The 14,102-nt window shown below is 43.5% G+C and overlaps 2 protein-coding genes across 8 annotated transcripts in view; both read right to left on the minus strand.

Annotated features, from left to right (window-relative positions):
- The window catches only part of LOC5519066 (receptor-type tyrosine-protein phosphatase F), a 51,332-nt gene that overhangs the window by 18,192 nt on the left and 19,038 nt on the right, over positions 1-14,102 (minus strand). For 2 of the 5 annotated variants that reach the window (XM_048723430.1, XM_048723402.1), the window contains exons 1-11: positions 6,841-7,877; positions 5,729-6,063; positions 5,369-5,513; positions 4,593-4,882; positions 3,471-3,615; positions 2,661-2,959; positions 2,425-2,572; positions 2,019-2,332; positions 1,557-1,698; positions 1,180-1,481; positions 10-154 (exon numbers count right to left, since the gene is read on the minus strand). In XM_048723430.1, the coding sequence (XP_048579387.1) occupies positions 10-154; positions 1,180-1,481; positions 1,557-1,698; positions 2,019-2,332; positions 2,425-2,572; positions 2,661-2,959; positions 3,471-3,615; positions 4,593-4,882; positions 5,369-5,513; positions 5,729-6,063; positions 6,841-6,946 (2,371 nt within the window). In that variant the 5' untranslated portion in view covers positions 6,947-7,877. Of the gene's footprint in view, positions 1-9; positions 155-1,179; positions 1,482-1,556; positions 1,699-2,018; positions 2,333-2,424; positions 2,573-2,660; positions 2,960-3,470; positions 3,616-4,592; positions 4,883-5,368; positions 5,514-5,728; positions 6,064-6,840; positions 7,879-14,102 lie in introns of those variants that run through there. The other 3 variants (XM_048723419.1, XM_048723405.1, XM_048723411.1) reach the window with 3 other exon arrangements.
- Positions 8,221-14,102, minus strand: part of LOC5502665 (receptor-type tyrosine-protein phosphatase S) — a 54,708-nt gene continuing 48,826 nt past the window's right edge. The window contains exons 26-40 of one of the 3 annotated variants that reach the window (XM_048723456.1): positions 13,726-13,813; positions 13,563-13,639; positions 13,363-13,402; positions 12,883-12,995; positions 12,386-12,502; positions 12,081-12,235; positions 11,826-11,961; positions 11,533-11,682; positions 11,029-11,131; positions 10,814-10,890; positions 10,550-10,684; positions 10,137-10,259; positions 9,755-9,900; positions 9,420-9,555; positions 8,221-9,227 (exon numbers count right to left, since the gene is read on the minus strand). In XM_048723456.1, the coding sequence (XP_048579413.1) occupies positions 9,147-9,227; positions 9,420-9,555; positions 9,755-9,900; positions 10,137-10,259; positions 10,550-10,684; positions 10,814-10,890; positions 11,029-11,131; positions 11,533-11,682; positions 11,826-11,961; positions 12,081-12,235; positions 12,386-12,502; positions 12,883-12,995; positions 13,363-13,402; positions 13,563-13,639; positions 13,726-13,813 (1,677 nt within the window). In that variant the 3' untranslated portion in view covers positions 8,221-9,146. The remainder of the gene's footprint in view (positions 9,228-9,419; positions 9,556-9,754; positions 9,901-10,136; positions 10,260-10,549; positions 10,685-10,813; positions 10,891-11,028; positions 11,132-11,532; positions 11,683-11,825; positions 11,962-12,080; positions 12,236-12,385; positions 12,503-12,882; positions 12,996-13,362; positions 13,403-13,562; positions 13,640-13,725; positions 13,814-14,102) is intronic. The other 2 variants (XM_048723470.1, XM_048723459.1) reach the window with 2 other exon arrangements.

Consider the following 14,102-nt stretch of genomic DNA (forward strand, 5'->3'; position numbering starts at 1 on the left):
AGAGCATACCAAAAGTGCAGCCATAAAAGTCTATTCTCATGCAGGCGTTGCCGCTATTCACTGCCTGAGGGTGAACCCTGATGAATTGTGCAGCGATGGGGACTTCAAACCAGTTAACACGCCCTGTTTTGTGATCCTCGTTGCCGTCAAATATCTGGAAAAGCAAGATATTGAATGATTTACCCTTGCCTACCCAAAGCACAGAATTATGACGTCACCTTTACCTAACCTGAGTACATACCTTCCATCCATGACGTCACCTCTACCTACCCTGTGTACATACCTGCCATCCATGACGTCACCTCTACCTACCCTGTGTACATACCTGTCATCCATAACGTCACCTCTACCTACCCTGTTTACATACCTGCCATCCATGACGTCACCTCTACCAACCCTGTGTACATACCTGCCATCCATGACGTCACCTCTACCTACCCTGTGTACATACCTGCCATCAATGACGTCACCTCTACCTACCCTGTGTACATACCTGCCATCCATGACGTTACCTCTACCTACCCTGTGTACACACCTGCAATCCATGACGTCACCTTACCTACCCCGAGTACAGACCCACCAACCATGACGTCACTTAACTTACCCTCGGTACAGACCCGCCATCCATGACGTCACTTAACTTACCCTCGGTATAGACCCGCCATCCATGACGTCACCTTACCTACCCCGGGTATAGACCCGCCATCCATGACGTCATTTAACTCACCCTTGATATAGACCCGCCATCCATGACGTCACATAACTTACCCTTGGTATAGACCCGCCATCCATGACGTCACTTAACTTACCCTCGGTATAGACCCGCCATCCGTGGCGTCACTTAACTTACCCTTGGTATAGACCCGCCATCCATGACGTCACTTAACTTACCCTTGGTATAGACCCGCCATCCATGACGTCACTTAACTTACCCTCGGTATAGACCCGCCATCCTTGACGTCACTTAACTTACCCTTGGTATAGACCTGCCATCCATGACGTCACCTTACCTTCCCTGAGTGCAGACCTGCCATCCATAACGTCAGCTCTACCTACCCTGAGTACAGACCCACCATCCTTGACGTCACTTAACTCACCCTTGGTATAGACCCGCCATCCATGACGTCACCTTACCTACCCTGTGTACATACCTGCCATCCTTGACGTCACTTAACTTACCCTTGGTATAGACCCGCCATCCTTGACGTCGCTCCACTCGGTTCCAGTGAAGCTGTACTTGATAACGTATCGCGTGACCCACTTGCTTTGAGTGCGGGAACCCTGTGTGGCCACTCCTGTGACCGTCTTTACTCCTCCAAGATCAACCTGAAGATACTCATTGTTGGCTGATGTGGAACTGCACCAAGATGAGCCGCCGTACAGGCGGCCAGCGGATGCCGTGTACGCGCCATCATTGCTTGATGACGTCATCTGTGAGTCAAGGATGTAGCCACGCTCCACTCCGAGTGATGATGCACAAGCTGAAAAGCGATCGTTTTGTGAGATATCACAGAGACTTCCTTATAACCTTTTGGTATCATGCTACATTGCGGTACCTGACTGTAATCCGCGGTAATCCAGTCTTGTTGTTGGGTAGCTGTTGCGTGCCCTTGGAACAAACCGAATGAATCTGGCCAGTGGCGGATGAGCGAGCAGTCTCACCACTACATTTGATTTGTCAACATTTCCAGTAAACACCTGTAAAACACTTATGTAAGCGTTTTCTTTAAAGTTTGTGTTCTTATGCTATTTTTAATATCGAAACCAATCAAATTTTTCGTCACAGAAACTTTTCGCAGAAACGCCATCGAGGCAATTTCATTATGATTGGATGAGAGCGTGACATACAAAAAAGCGAAAAAAAATGAATTTCCAAATATGGTTGTAATACCCTAATAAGGAATTGACCGAGCGAGCAGGAGAACCAATGTTTTTTTTATAGGAGTGTTCGATATGTATTTTAATCAGTTTAAAACATCGATAACATAAGGAGGATAAATGAATCAGCAGAAACTCACCCTCTGTACACCAGACTCATTGTATGGCGTCCAACTGATATTATTGACAGAATGCGCGATAGCGTACTGCTTGGTCCACTCCGAGTCGCTGTAGGCCGTCCCTTGAGAGGCCACAGAGCACACGCACCACAGACCTCCCAGGTCAACTTGGAGATATGTATTGTCTCTATCGGCAGCTTTTGGTGCCCAAGCCTTTGATGTTTGTAGTCTTGCGTACCAGGGATAGTAGGCGCTACTATACCATGAATTGCTGGTGAAGCGATGATCAGGAATCATATTTGTGCTCTGAAGGCCGACTGCGCGAGACTGACAATCTGATAAAAGGTTGCCATGGTAATTTTGCTTTTATTTTGTTATAAACGACATGAAAATGCGGTTTGGCCCGAGATTTTCTAAAACACAGTACCTGATCCCAGTCGGTGACCGTACAGCTCCAACCGTAGACACTTTGACCCAGTCTCCGAAATTGGCACCACGCGGACGTATCTGGCGGCGGGGGCTTGGTACAGTACTTGACGCACGATTGAGTTTCTGTCGTAATTACCGTTAAACTTCTATATGAAGAATATCAATTTTTAATAATCCATGCTTACCATGGTAATATACAGCACAATATTTCTAGAATAGCAGTTACTGTCTTACCCTAGTGGTGTTATTTTCTCTATAACTTGTCCAGTTTGCTCCATCATCCGAGTAATCAATCCAATAAGTCGGTACCCACTGGTCAGCGGACGGATCTCCTTGTGTAGCTACGGCGCAGATCATGTGACTTGATCCAAGATCCACCTGCAGGTATGGCGAGACGTCACCTGAGCCCGCACACCATGCACCGCTTGTAGAGTTCAGTCTTGCGCGTACGGCATTTGCATTGTTTGATGAGGCGGAGATACTTGCGCTAGGTACGCGATTGTCACCGAGTCCTAGAGCCAGATTCTCGCACGCTACGGAGATGGGTAAAAAAGAAAATGTTCATGCTCTTTCCCTTCTATGCTTACTCATAATGTGTGTTTGTCTATCAACAAGGACCTTTGATGTCTTTAAAACTGATTTTTGAATAACTCGTTTGGGTCTTGTTTTATAGCAAAAACATTAGGTACTTTTAAAACTCGGCTGCTTAATGGAGTTTCCCTATATGAAACTTATTAAAGTTGGTGTTAGAAATTTATACGCTATCACGCCTTCGTGTTGCAATTCGCCGATTTGAGATACGGCTGCTCAATAGGGTTTCACATTATATCTTGATATATTTTTCCCATAAATATGGTGCTATGGTGCTGTTGCTTTTATGCTATCTGAAGCACAGAAATATGTTTTAACTGTAAACTCTCATCAGCTCCACAAAATAATATCTGTAGATCAATAATGCGCACTATCTGTAGATCTTTTTGCTTGCGTACTCATTACTTATATAATACATCATGTGTTTCAAGTATACGTAATGGTGTTACTCACAGCATTCGATGTCTCCAAACAGGTCTGCTCTTAAGCAGATTGCGCTATTCCAGGTCAGCGGCTTGATTCTGACGTAGCGCGCTCTGATTGGATGACTGAGCCAGTTGATCATCGCAAGATTCTTGTTGACGTTACCCGTGAAGCTCTGCACAAACGAAAGCGACACGATTTTAGCAATGTGAAACATAGTGTATATTAAATCTCAAAGAATTTATAGGAACCCTTAACCCTATTCAGACTGGGGGGGAGGGGGCTCTTTAAAATCTTAAAATCTATCTGCGGAAGTTTTGATGCCATTGACATGTCGAGGAGACGCTCCATGTTACCATGGCAACCGTTTTTTTTTACACATAGGTTTCCCAAAAACTAAAAAGTGGTGATTTTTTTTATATGTTGGTCCTGTTTCCAGATTTAAATGCCTCTTTTGACTTTATAAATTTGTTTAGGCATAAGTTTGTTTTGACTTTATAAGTTAGTTTTGACAAATTTCACAACAGTGCTAAAATGATTTTGCCTCGTCTATTTGGGGGGAGGGGTGGCAAAATTTTGCTCTGCTGTTGTTAAAAACGTCACTAGATTTACTAGATGACACTTTAAAAGCTAATATTATGCATTTTTCATTACTATGAGCAGTAATTCATGCATTCAAATACTTTTTTGTAATGATTACATATTTTTTTTTTGCAAAAATCATAAGAATCCAAGATGGCGGACCCAATATGGCGGACATTTTTCGAAAAAAAAAGTTTTTCAACGTTTTTATGGCCATTTTGCATTGTAAAGCCGTTAAAAGGTTGATTTTGACATATCTAAATGATGAAAAGTAATTTCAACCCGATATTTGGTAATTTGGGAAATATTTGAAAGAATATCTAGACATCGTATTTATGACGTCATTGTGACGTCATTATTGATTCGACCACACCCAAAATAGAGCGGGACGATTCCTTGCATGCTGCTGATTATTGTCTGTAAATTTGAAGGTCATAGTCCAAGCGGTTCATGAAATACTTAGGGGGGGCTTTTAGCCCCCCCCCCCCCCCCCCCCCCCCCCCAGTCACAGACAGCTCAAAATAGCCCAGTCTGAATAAGGTTAATTAACACTTATACAGATTAACTTACGAAGTCATTGCTGGTGGCGGCATCATAAGTCAGCCATCGTGTCTCATCACCACTGTACTGAAGGTTATAAGTCTTTACCCACTTGTTCTCCCTAGGGCACCCCTGTGTGGCTACTCCTGAGACCGTTCTCACCCCTCCCAGGTCAACCTGAAGATACTCAGACACGGTAGATGACGTACTACACCATGATGAGTTGCCGTATAGGCGGGCAGCGGACGGTGAACCCGATGACGCCGACATTGCTGAGTCCGGAATGACGTCATCCATCAGACCAAGCGACGACTTGCACACTATGTTAATGAGTATGAAATTTAGTCTTTTTTAGATATTTCTCAAGCTGAAGATGTCCTTGCCAAGAAAAACTATGATAATCGTCCTCATTGCAGCTGAGCAATGTAAGTGGGATGGTACAGATCGTGTTCGCAAGCATGGAATGGTAGCCCTTACCTTAGCTCTCTTAGCGCTCGGCATTAGATTTTTCCGCGACCCACAATGCATAGCGCAAAGAGAGACCTGGTCTGACTAATTCAAAGGTAGTTGCTTCACCACCCATACCAGAACCGTAGCAGGCCTCGAAAGATTTGGGGGGGGGGGGGGGGGGGGCAAAATACAGTTATAATTTTTTAAATATTTGGGGGAACGTGCCCCCGTGCCCCAAGGTTTCTGTTGATAATCAAGCAGGTGGGATGATGTAGTACGGCCATCGCAGAAAAGCTCAGCCATAAATAGCCACAACATTACGACAGTCGCTTTGAGTGAGTTCTACTTCAACATACCGTCGGGTTTAGTGCCGTACACCTCCACGCGCATCGTCGGGTCCCTGTTATGACTAAAAGGTACAAACCGGATGAACCGCGCCATGGTGGGGACCGCGAGGGTGTTCTTGACGACTGTCGTTCCGTCCGTGTTACCATTGAATACCTGGGGATACATACGTGTAGTATTATTCGTACAAATTAGACATTTCTTAGGGAGCTAATGCCCAATCGATGTATTTACCATCCCTCGGACTCCCGATATAAGTCTTTAAATGTAGATTTCCCATTAACATATTAGGTAATATCTAAATTCAGCATTAATTAGCATTCAATCCTTAAATAATATCCAGAGGGCTTTTATATAATACCTCCCCCTACCTTGTCGGTCCCAGCCGTCTCCCGGTATGTGGACCATGCTTGATTATCCATGGAAAACTGAACTTGGTATGACTTCACCCACTCTGTCCCATATGAGGCGCCCTGCGTAGCCACAGCGCACACCACGAACACGGCGTTGAGGTCGATCTGAAGATAATTACTTGTGCTACTGCCACTACGACACCATCCAGGCGAACCGTTAAGTCGAGCATAATAGGGATGGTATCTGCTGTCGTATATTGTCGTAGCTGAAAATCTGTTATCAGGTATCACGTGACTATCGCTAATGCCAACCGCTTGACTGGAGCAACCAGCTTCCGCACAAACTGAAACAACTAGGAAAAACAAATTTCTATATTTTTAGTGGACCTCCGTCCTTTTGCATGCCACATATTTCTCAATGCTCAAACACAAAACATGTTCGAATAACCGCGGCCAAAAGAGTGCCGGCTAAAAGGCTATAGACATTATAAGCAATTTTTACTTGGCTTATTTGAAACCAAACCGAGCACACGATATGGATGAGAGGATTGTTAACAAAGCCATAATGCGCAAAAATGCAAACATAAAAGCAAGAAAGGTATGTACACTATCACTCTATCATCGCTAACTAGAGAAAAATAAATCACGTTTTTAAAAGAACTAGGAAAAACAAATTGCTATATTTTCAGTGGACCTCCGTCCTTTTGCACGCCAAAGATTTCTCAATGCTCAAACTGTCAAATTGTCGAACTCCAATATAAGGCCATTGCGAGAAATTCATATGTGGTAGTGCGAAGTAGAACGTCATAAATTGGAATTTAAAACTTTTTTAAACGTTTTAGGCAGCTGATGCATGCTTAAAACTCGCAATTAAATAGATCTACAAAGCGATATTTAACCAATAACAAGGAAAGAAGACGTCTCTCGGTATTCTGATTGCGGCAAATAGCAGTTCGGTAAAAACAGTAACCACCAGAGAAAGCGCTGTGCCTCGAGATCGAAAGTTTACATTATGTTTATGATTCTTTACGATGCTTTTCAACGCTTGCGACGCTATTGGACCTGATGTCACTAGATTATGTGTTATTACAATAAACAAGGTTTACATCGGAGGTCTTGTCGCTGCTTACCTGTGATTGTTTGTAGCAGAAGGATGGCGAAAGCTACCCGGAAATAGAAAGAGAGTGTTTGCACCTCCATCTTTACCAGACGATCGTGTCTCGTCGCTATCGGCATGGGTAATCAAGTTAATTCAAAGTCACGCAATATTATTTACAGTGTAATTCGAGAAGCCGCGTCTTTAAACCATTCACCTCTGTTGATACATTGACTACAATGGTTCCAGAGCCTCGAACGTCTCTCTATTTAGTGGCCCGCGAGGTTGAGACGAGGCTCTGGCCTCTCGAAGCGCTATTTCGACTTCTGCTAGGTTCAGAATCTGAACTTGGTCGCTGATTGGCCAATTGACGCGTGGTAATGGGAACCAAGAAATTCTGACAGTTTTCTATTGTATTTTCGTTTTAAGTTCAAAAGGTCAAAACCCGTTTTAATTATTGTTGTTCGCAATAACAAACATCTAAACGAACGAAGTAGAGGAGCGAAATATTATTTTGATCGCAATTTTCATAGTGCTTTGCAGTCCGAATTAGTTACAGGATTTACCAGTATTAAAAATGTAAAGTCTGTTCAAGAGGAGTCTCTTTTTACGAGTTAATAAAGCGCCGAGATGTCTTCTCTGTGCTGACGTTTAAGCTGATTTTCCAGCTTATTCCCGGCGTTTGCTCTCGCCTCAACGATAGTGGATTAAACTCTCAAACTCTTAAAATCTCAAGCAAGCGATTGTACTGGTCATTTTGCCCCTTTACTGCCAGCTTGAAGCGCCTCCCCGAGAAAATGCTGTATTCCCCATCTCCTATGCGCAGATTCTTGTCACTAACTCTACAGCAATGATCCCATGGGTTTTCAGATGAATGTTGTTGCTTTTAAATCGGGTGTTCATGCGCTTTTCATACCCGTGAATTCGATTCCTGAGCGAAGAGTTGTTTACATCCAAGTTAGCACCACGTGAAACTGACACATGCTTATCGAAAAACGTTAACATGGAAGTGAGGCAGAAGTCGAAATGGCGCTTCGAGAGGCCAGAGCCTCGTCTCAACCTCGGAGGGTCTATCAATTCAAATACAATGCATCGATATTAGTAAACTAAAAGTGATGCATTAGTCCCAGTAGCGGATATAGGGGGGGGGGGGGGGGGGGGGGGGGGGGGGGGGGGGGAGGCAGGAGGGGCTAAATGGCCCCAAAAGTGTGTGTGTATGATGGGAAAGGGGGGAGGGGAGGGGCTGACCCTAGAGGTTTTTATTGCCAATTCTTTTTTCCCGGCAGGCTTAAAAACCTGGAAAGAACTTTTTGTCATCAATATATGTACGAGTCTGCTTTGCACCCGTTCTGAGTATTACGCACGCCTGAGATATTGCTAAGCACACTATGTAAGTACGCCATAAGTCAGAAAATTGAGCATATCGGTTTTAATAAAAGATTGTGTGACCATCTTACCTATTAGTGGTATACACTTCTGTTTTACTTAAATGGTATGGGCGGCCATGAAATAATTATAAATATTATTACATTAAAATGATATCACAATATTATTAAATAGGAAATAACAAAAATGTAAGGAAAATTAGAAATATTTCCTTATGGAAATGACAAATTATTCATAAAAACGTAGCTCCACGAAAAAGAAATACTTTGCAAATTACTACAGATGGATTATTTGTTGTTTACAATATCACCTTAAGCACACTTCAAGTGTATCCCTACAATTTATATTTCTTTCGGTGTTGCATAAGAACATTATAATTCCAATGGGGGACTCCGATAAAAATAGACGGGGGTGATCATCAAAATCGATTTTAACCATAAGGGATTGTACTTTGGCGTAATCAACAGAAATCCTTCCCAAGCAAATTGGGTCTGATCGAACGAATTTTTAACTCTAAGAGATAGCAGAATCGAAAAAAAAAAACGTTTAACATCTTATAAGGAATAGCAATTGGTCGAATTTTATACCCTAAGAGATAACAGATTCGGAAAAACACGTTAAACACTCTCTTAGAAATAGCAGTTGGTCGAATTTTATACCCTAAGAGATGGCAAAATCTGAAAAATCCTCCAACACCCCCAAGGGATGATAGTTGGTCGGAATCTTATACCCTAAAAGATGGGACGATCATCCCCGTCTACTTTTTGGGAGAGTCTCCTCTCCCTCCCCCACCGGGATTATAACATTCATATCTAAGACACGTGGTCTGTATAATTTTTTCGTGTTCTCTAGCCCTGCAATTTAGGAACTCTAGTGCTCTCCAACCCCCCCTTCTTAGCCTTTAGAATTTATTGCTTAGAATCCCTGGATTCATCATTATCGTCAGCCTATTTTTCAACAATCCGAGTAGTTCGCGTAGTCGCTGAAGGAGTCCAAGTACTTCTGGATGATTTGATAGCAAAACACGTACTGCGTCTGAAACAAATATGTATATATTAATTAGCACAACTATTAACATCGGGGGAGCTCTGTGAATAAGCGTGATGATGATGATGACGACGACGACGACGATTGTGGTGGTGATGGTGGTGATGATAATGATGATAATGGTGATTCTATATCAAACTAAAATGCAATCATCACCGTCCATTAAGCTATCCTACTCACCGGGCTCTCCACCGCGCCTGGCAGATTGACGCGAATTCGTTTAATAACTTGAAAGACGTCAATAACTTGCTCTGTCTTCAAACGCTCAAGAACTGAGGAGATCGCACAAAACGTGCCACTCCTACCAACACCGTTACTATGGAGATACAAATCTAGCAATATCAATATCTATTCCTTGAAGCCCGACCGAAAAATAAAGTCTTTCATAGAGTATCAAAACAAATAACAAACAACCAATTTAATGTCTAACAAAATGGTAGTTTTAACTACTTTACATGACCGGTTTGATCCTTCTATGCAATCCTTAACCCCGTATTGGGTCCTGTTTATTATACCTGCATTGGACCAATACTGGCGCGTTGCCGCACTGCTGCTGTGATGTCTGTGCTTCGTCTAAAAGATCCAGAACGCTGCAGGCAACCTCAGGGATGCACTTGTCTGGCCACGACACGTGATGCAAGTGACAAACCTCTTGCGTCTTCTGCGAAGTGTAACGTGGGACATTTGAGCCGTGAGAGATATGTTTTGGATGTCCAGATGCACAAACAGGTGACAATTTTCTGTAAAGTGCTTAGGCGGCCTTATTCAGCTTGGTGTCTTTCAAGAAAGTCGGTAAAGCGCAAAAGGAAAAAACATGATCAAACCTGTTACCTCTAATCCGTAAAGCAACTATGTGCCGGTACATTTATGACGTCATCAAGATTCCACTCGTCTCACCTTTTTTCGCGTCACCTTAAGCTTGGTGCAGATGACGTCACCTTTCTCTTGCTTGCTGAGCACGCTGACGCCTATGTGACCATATTTGGTAGCTCCATGGTCAGGCCAGTACTGAGGGTATTCCTGTGTAAGTGATGAAATGATCAGTTGTATTTTTGCTTTTATCTTTCGTTAGTAATGAAGGCTTTTTTCTATACACAAACTTTACAGCGCTCATTACGCTACATTCCCATGCCCTTTCTATCTCTCTTTTGACTAAAACCACCTTTGTATGCACATGCTCATTATGACACAGATGTTTTCTCCCATACGTTTCCTCGCCCTCCCATACATTCATCGATTCCACCCCTTTCTTGCGCTAGCCCATGACGTGAACCAATCCCCCACCCATCCTCAGAAAATTCTGGGGCTACCTGGTCAAGTTCGTGCAGGTTGTTCAACATGACAATCGTCCCGATGTCGTAATCCGTCACCATGCGCCAGAAATCCTCCACGGTCTCCAGCAAGGGATGCTGGGTAGCAATGAATGCATTGCGCCCCCTGTGAGCCTAAAAGTAAATGTCATTCAGATTAAATAAATGCTTCAATCTTTGTCGCTGTTCTGCAGATGTATGGACACTCTATTACAAAAACAGTAAACGCAAATGTCAAAGTATACTTAAGGGACAAGTACACACATGTAGGAAAACGGCGTTGATGTAGTCCGACTCCTCGTCAGCATGCTCATTATGCAGCATCACCCTACAGCTGTTCACTGCAACACAGCATGAGTCACGATGATATATAAATGCACATACACGCTCGGCCTCGATGATGTTTATACACACCCTATATTGTGTTGTAGAAATAGGCAAGAAGGTTTGGCACAAATTCAAGTGTAACCAGTACGTACATGCTATGATGTCAGAGAATCTGTTCTTGTGCAGATTTTGTGGTTCCTCACCAACGCTTTTCTCTTCCGCCGGTATCTCACGGCTTGTAACGGAGTTCAGCCTCTGGAAAGGATCGCACAAGAAATAGTGATAAAAAAACTAACGAATATTACTCCCTAAAAGAAATAGCTCTTCATCTATTCCGTGACGATTACATATTATGTACTGTCCCGAGTGTCCTGTTGAGCGCGTTTCCCGCCACCCGGTCCATAAATCACCTGAAATCTTTCTGTTTTCCGCATAAACTTGGACCCATCCGGATTGGGCGAGTATACAGCGTGTCAACAGCGATTTTAACCCTCATTTTTCAAAACCCTACACTAGCCCGTGCGTTACTTGAACTTAGGAAATAACGTAATACACCGCATAATTCCAAAATCGTCCTGCTCGTCACCTAGGCTTCGAGAGCGCCTCAACTGAAAGGTGTATCCCGCATAACTCCATACCATAGACTCGTCCCGTACCTGGAACTCAAGTGCGTATCCTGTCATCTGGAATTTACGGTTGACAGAAGCAAGTTTCTGCATGGCCTGGTTGTAAGTCTCGCTTTGTATCTCTGTGTTGCCGCACGTCAGGGCTTCTAACACAGCGGAGTGGATAAACGAGTACTGCTCCTGGAAAATGATTTTGCAAACGTATCAAAGTTCTAGATCGCCTTCGCATTTCCAGGGAGCGCCGCGTAATCGCGTCTTCGAGGATGCAAAATTCTTGTTTATGTGTTTATAGCGTTTGTGTAGCAACATTAACCCTAACGTACCTTTGTCTGGACCATGTGTGGCCTGTCTTTCCTGAGCGCTATGAGGTAGTTACGAATATCCACGGTTCGGCTCTTTTTGGCCTGTTCCAGCATGGCGTCAATGACAATATAGGTACCAGTGCGTTCAACGCCAGCACTGAAGAACAAGGAAGGGGATACATACTAATTGATCAGCAGATGAGAGCCTGGATTTTCAAATTTACACGTGATCCATCTTGCATGGCCCACTTGACTATGGTTTAATTACAAACTCACCTGCAGTGGACGATGACAGGTCCCGCGTCCCGCGGGTTCAAAGCGCGCACTTTTCGTCTGAACGCGAGGACTGCTGTTGCGTATTGGGGAACGCCCTTGTCCGGCCACACGGTAAAGTGGAACTGACGAACCATTCGACTGCCACTCCGTTTCGCCTTGGAATAGTAAAAAAATAGCAGAACCTCCAAATAATGTCTCGTTCTTATTATACATTTCCGAACCAAAATAGATCGCAACACTGAAAAGACTATTTCACTTGAATGTTTTCTGGTTTCTAGATTTTTTATACATCCACCACTACCTACCTTTGACAAGATGAAGGTACGAATCTCGTAGTCTGCGAATATTTCCGACTGGTGCAGCGTGACTGTCACGCCACCGTATGTCTCGATCTTGTCTGGCCAGTATTTGTGGCACTTAGTCTGTGACATGGATTAATCATACGAAGTGTTACTGACAAACATCTTTGTGCTATCTTTGTGTGGACCAAGTCCGCGCCTTTTATACCTCAGGTCTTTCTTCGAGATTGAAAATGAAGGAATGAATGGTAGGTGGGAAGCATGGCCCCGTATTCGCTAAGCCCTTTGCAATTCTCTAAGCCCATTACTTTCTAGCTTATTTGAAGCTAAGATTAAAACGAGTATGTACACTGCAAGACTGGAGCCGATATTATCCAATAATCATTATAGCTGATGTTAGCAGTACACAAAGATGAAGAATGGCGGCGTGACGGGCGACAAAACGGGTAGGTCTATACTTCCTTTTTCTCGCCCGACAATTTTCTATTATAAGAATGTACTACCTTGCCTAGCTCGACGAGGTTGGTGAGCATTACGATGGATTGCGAGTTCTGTTCCCAGACCATCCGCCAGAAGCCTTCAAACGCCGGAGGAAGTGGACCTAGGAAGATGACAACTAAGGGGAGAGCAGAATGACGCATGGAGATGCCGGAAGGAGGATTCGGGAATTACAGGTGGAAAGGGCGCAAAAACCGTCTGACAGATATAGCAGAAGTTGGTGAGAGAGATTGAAACAAAAAGACCACAGAAAAATCTCTGTCATATGGTGGCATAGCAAGTTTCAAAACGAAGAGAAAATGTTTGGGATTAATTCTGATTCCAGAATAGTAGTGGGGGTAAGGTTAGTTCGCAAAGAAAGCCGCAAGTTTTCTTTTTCTGCCCCCCCCCCCCCCCCTCCTAAAAAAGGGGGTATAGCTTTCTATGCTAGCCATTTTGTTTTTAACTGGACTACTCTTGTTTTTAAAGGCCAAATCGGAATTTACCTTGTGAGGCGATGAACGATCTTGGAGTTCCATCATAGCCCTAAAAACACATTTTTGACATCTTAAACAAAAAGCTCAAAAGTCGTAAGGCATTGAGTCCTTCCTTTGAGCTCTACTCACCAAGAAAAAAAGAAAGAAAAAAAGATTTTTTCATCATTTAGTATGACCCTAACCTTAACCTACTGGGCGTGGGTACTCACGTGTATAAATGACGCGTTTATGTAATCCGAATCCTCGTCGCCATTGACTCGCTCCAGTACCACACGTGAATGATCATCTACGGATGAAAAAAAAATACCATAGGAAGTTCGAGTAAGGCGCATCATTTTAATGGCATAGAGAACCTTTTGGTATTTCACTTACAGGCAACAATGTTCGCGTAACGGTTCTTGTTTTTGTTGGCAGGTTTCCTGGCGGCTTCCCATGGAAACTGCTGTCCATTGTTGAATTTCTGAAAAAACAGATAACGGGGTGTTGCAAATTATTATTATAGGATTCCTTAACTCTTGTTTCCTGAAAAGCATGAGCCCCGCCTCGCCTATGGTAGTAGGAAACTGGCAGCGTCACAACATACATCGGAAACAAAAAGCTGGAACAATCTATTCGGCATTTTTATTATGCGCGGGGGATCGAGTCGATTTGATAAGCTAACAGTAGCTGGGATCATTTGAGGGACGCAATTCAACGTGGCTTTGAAGGATGTCATGTGGGAGTTGTGAATCTAACTAACGAATAAATTT

Source organism: Nematostella vectensis, chromosome 1 (assembly GCF_932526225.1).
Source record: "Nematostella vectensis chromosome 1, jaNemVect1.1, whole genome shotgun sequence".
Lineage (NCBI taxonomy): Eukaryota > Metazoa > Cnidaria > Anthozoa > Actiniaria > Edwardsiidae > Nematostella > Nematostella vectensis.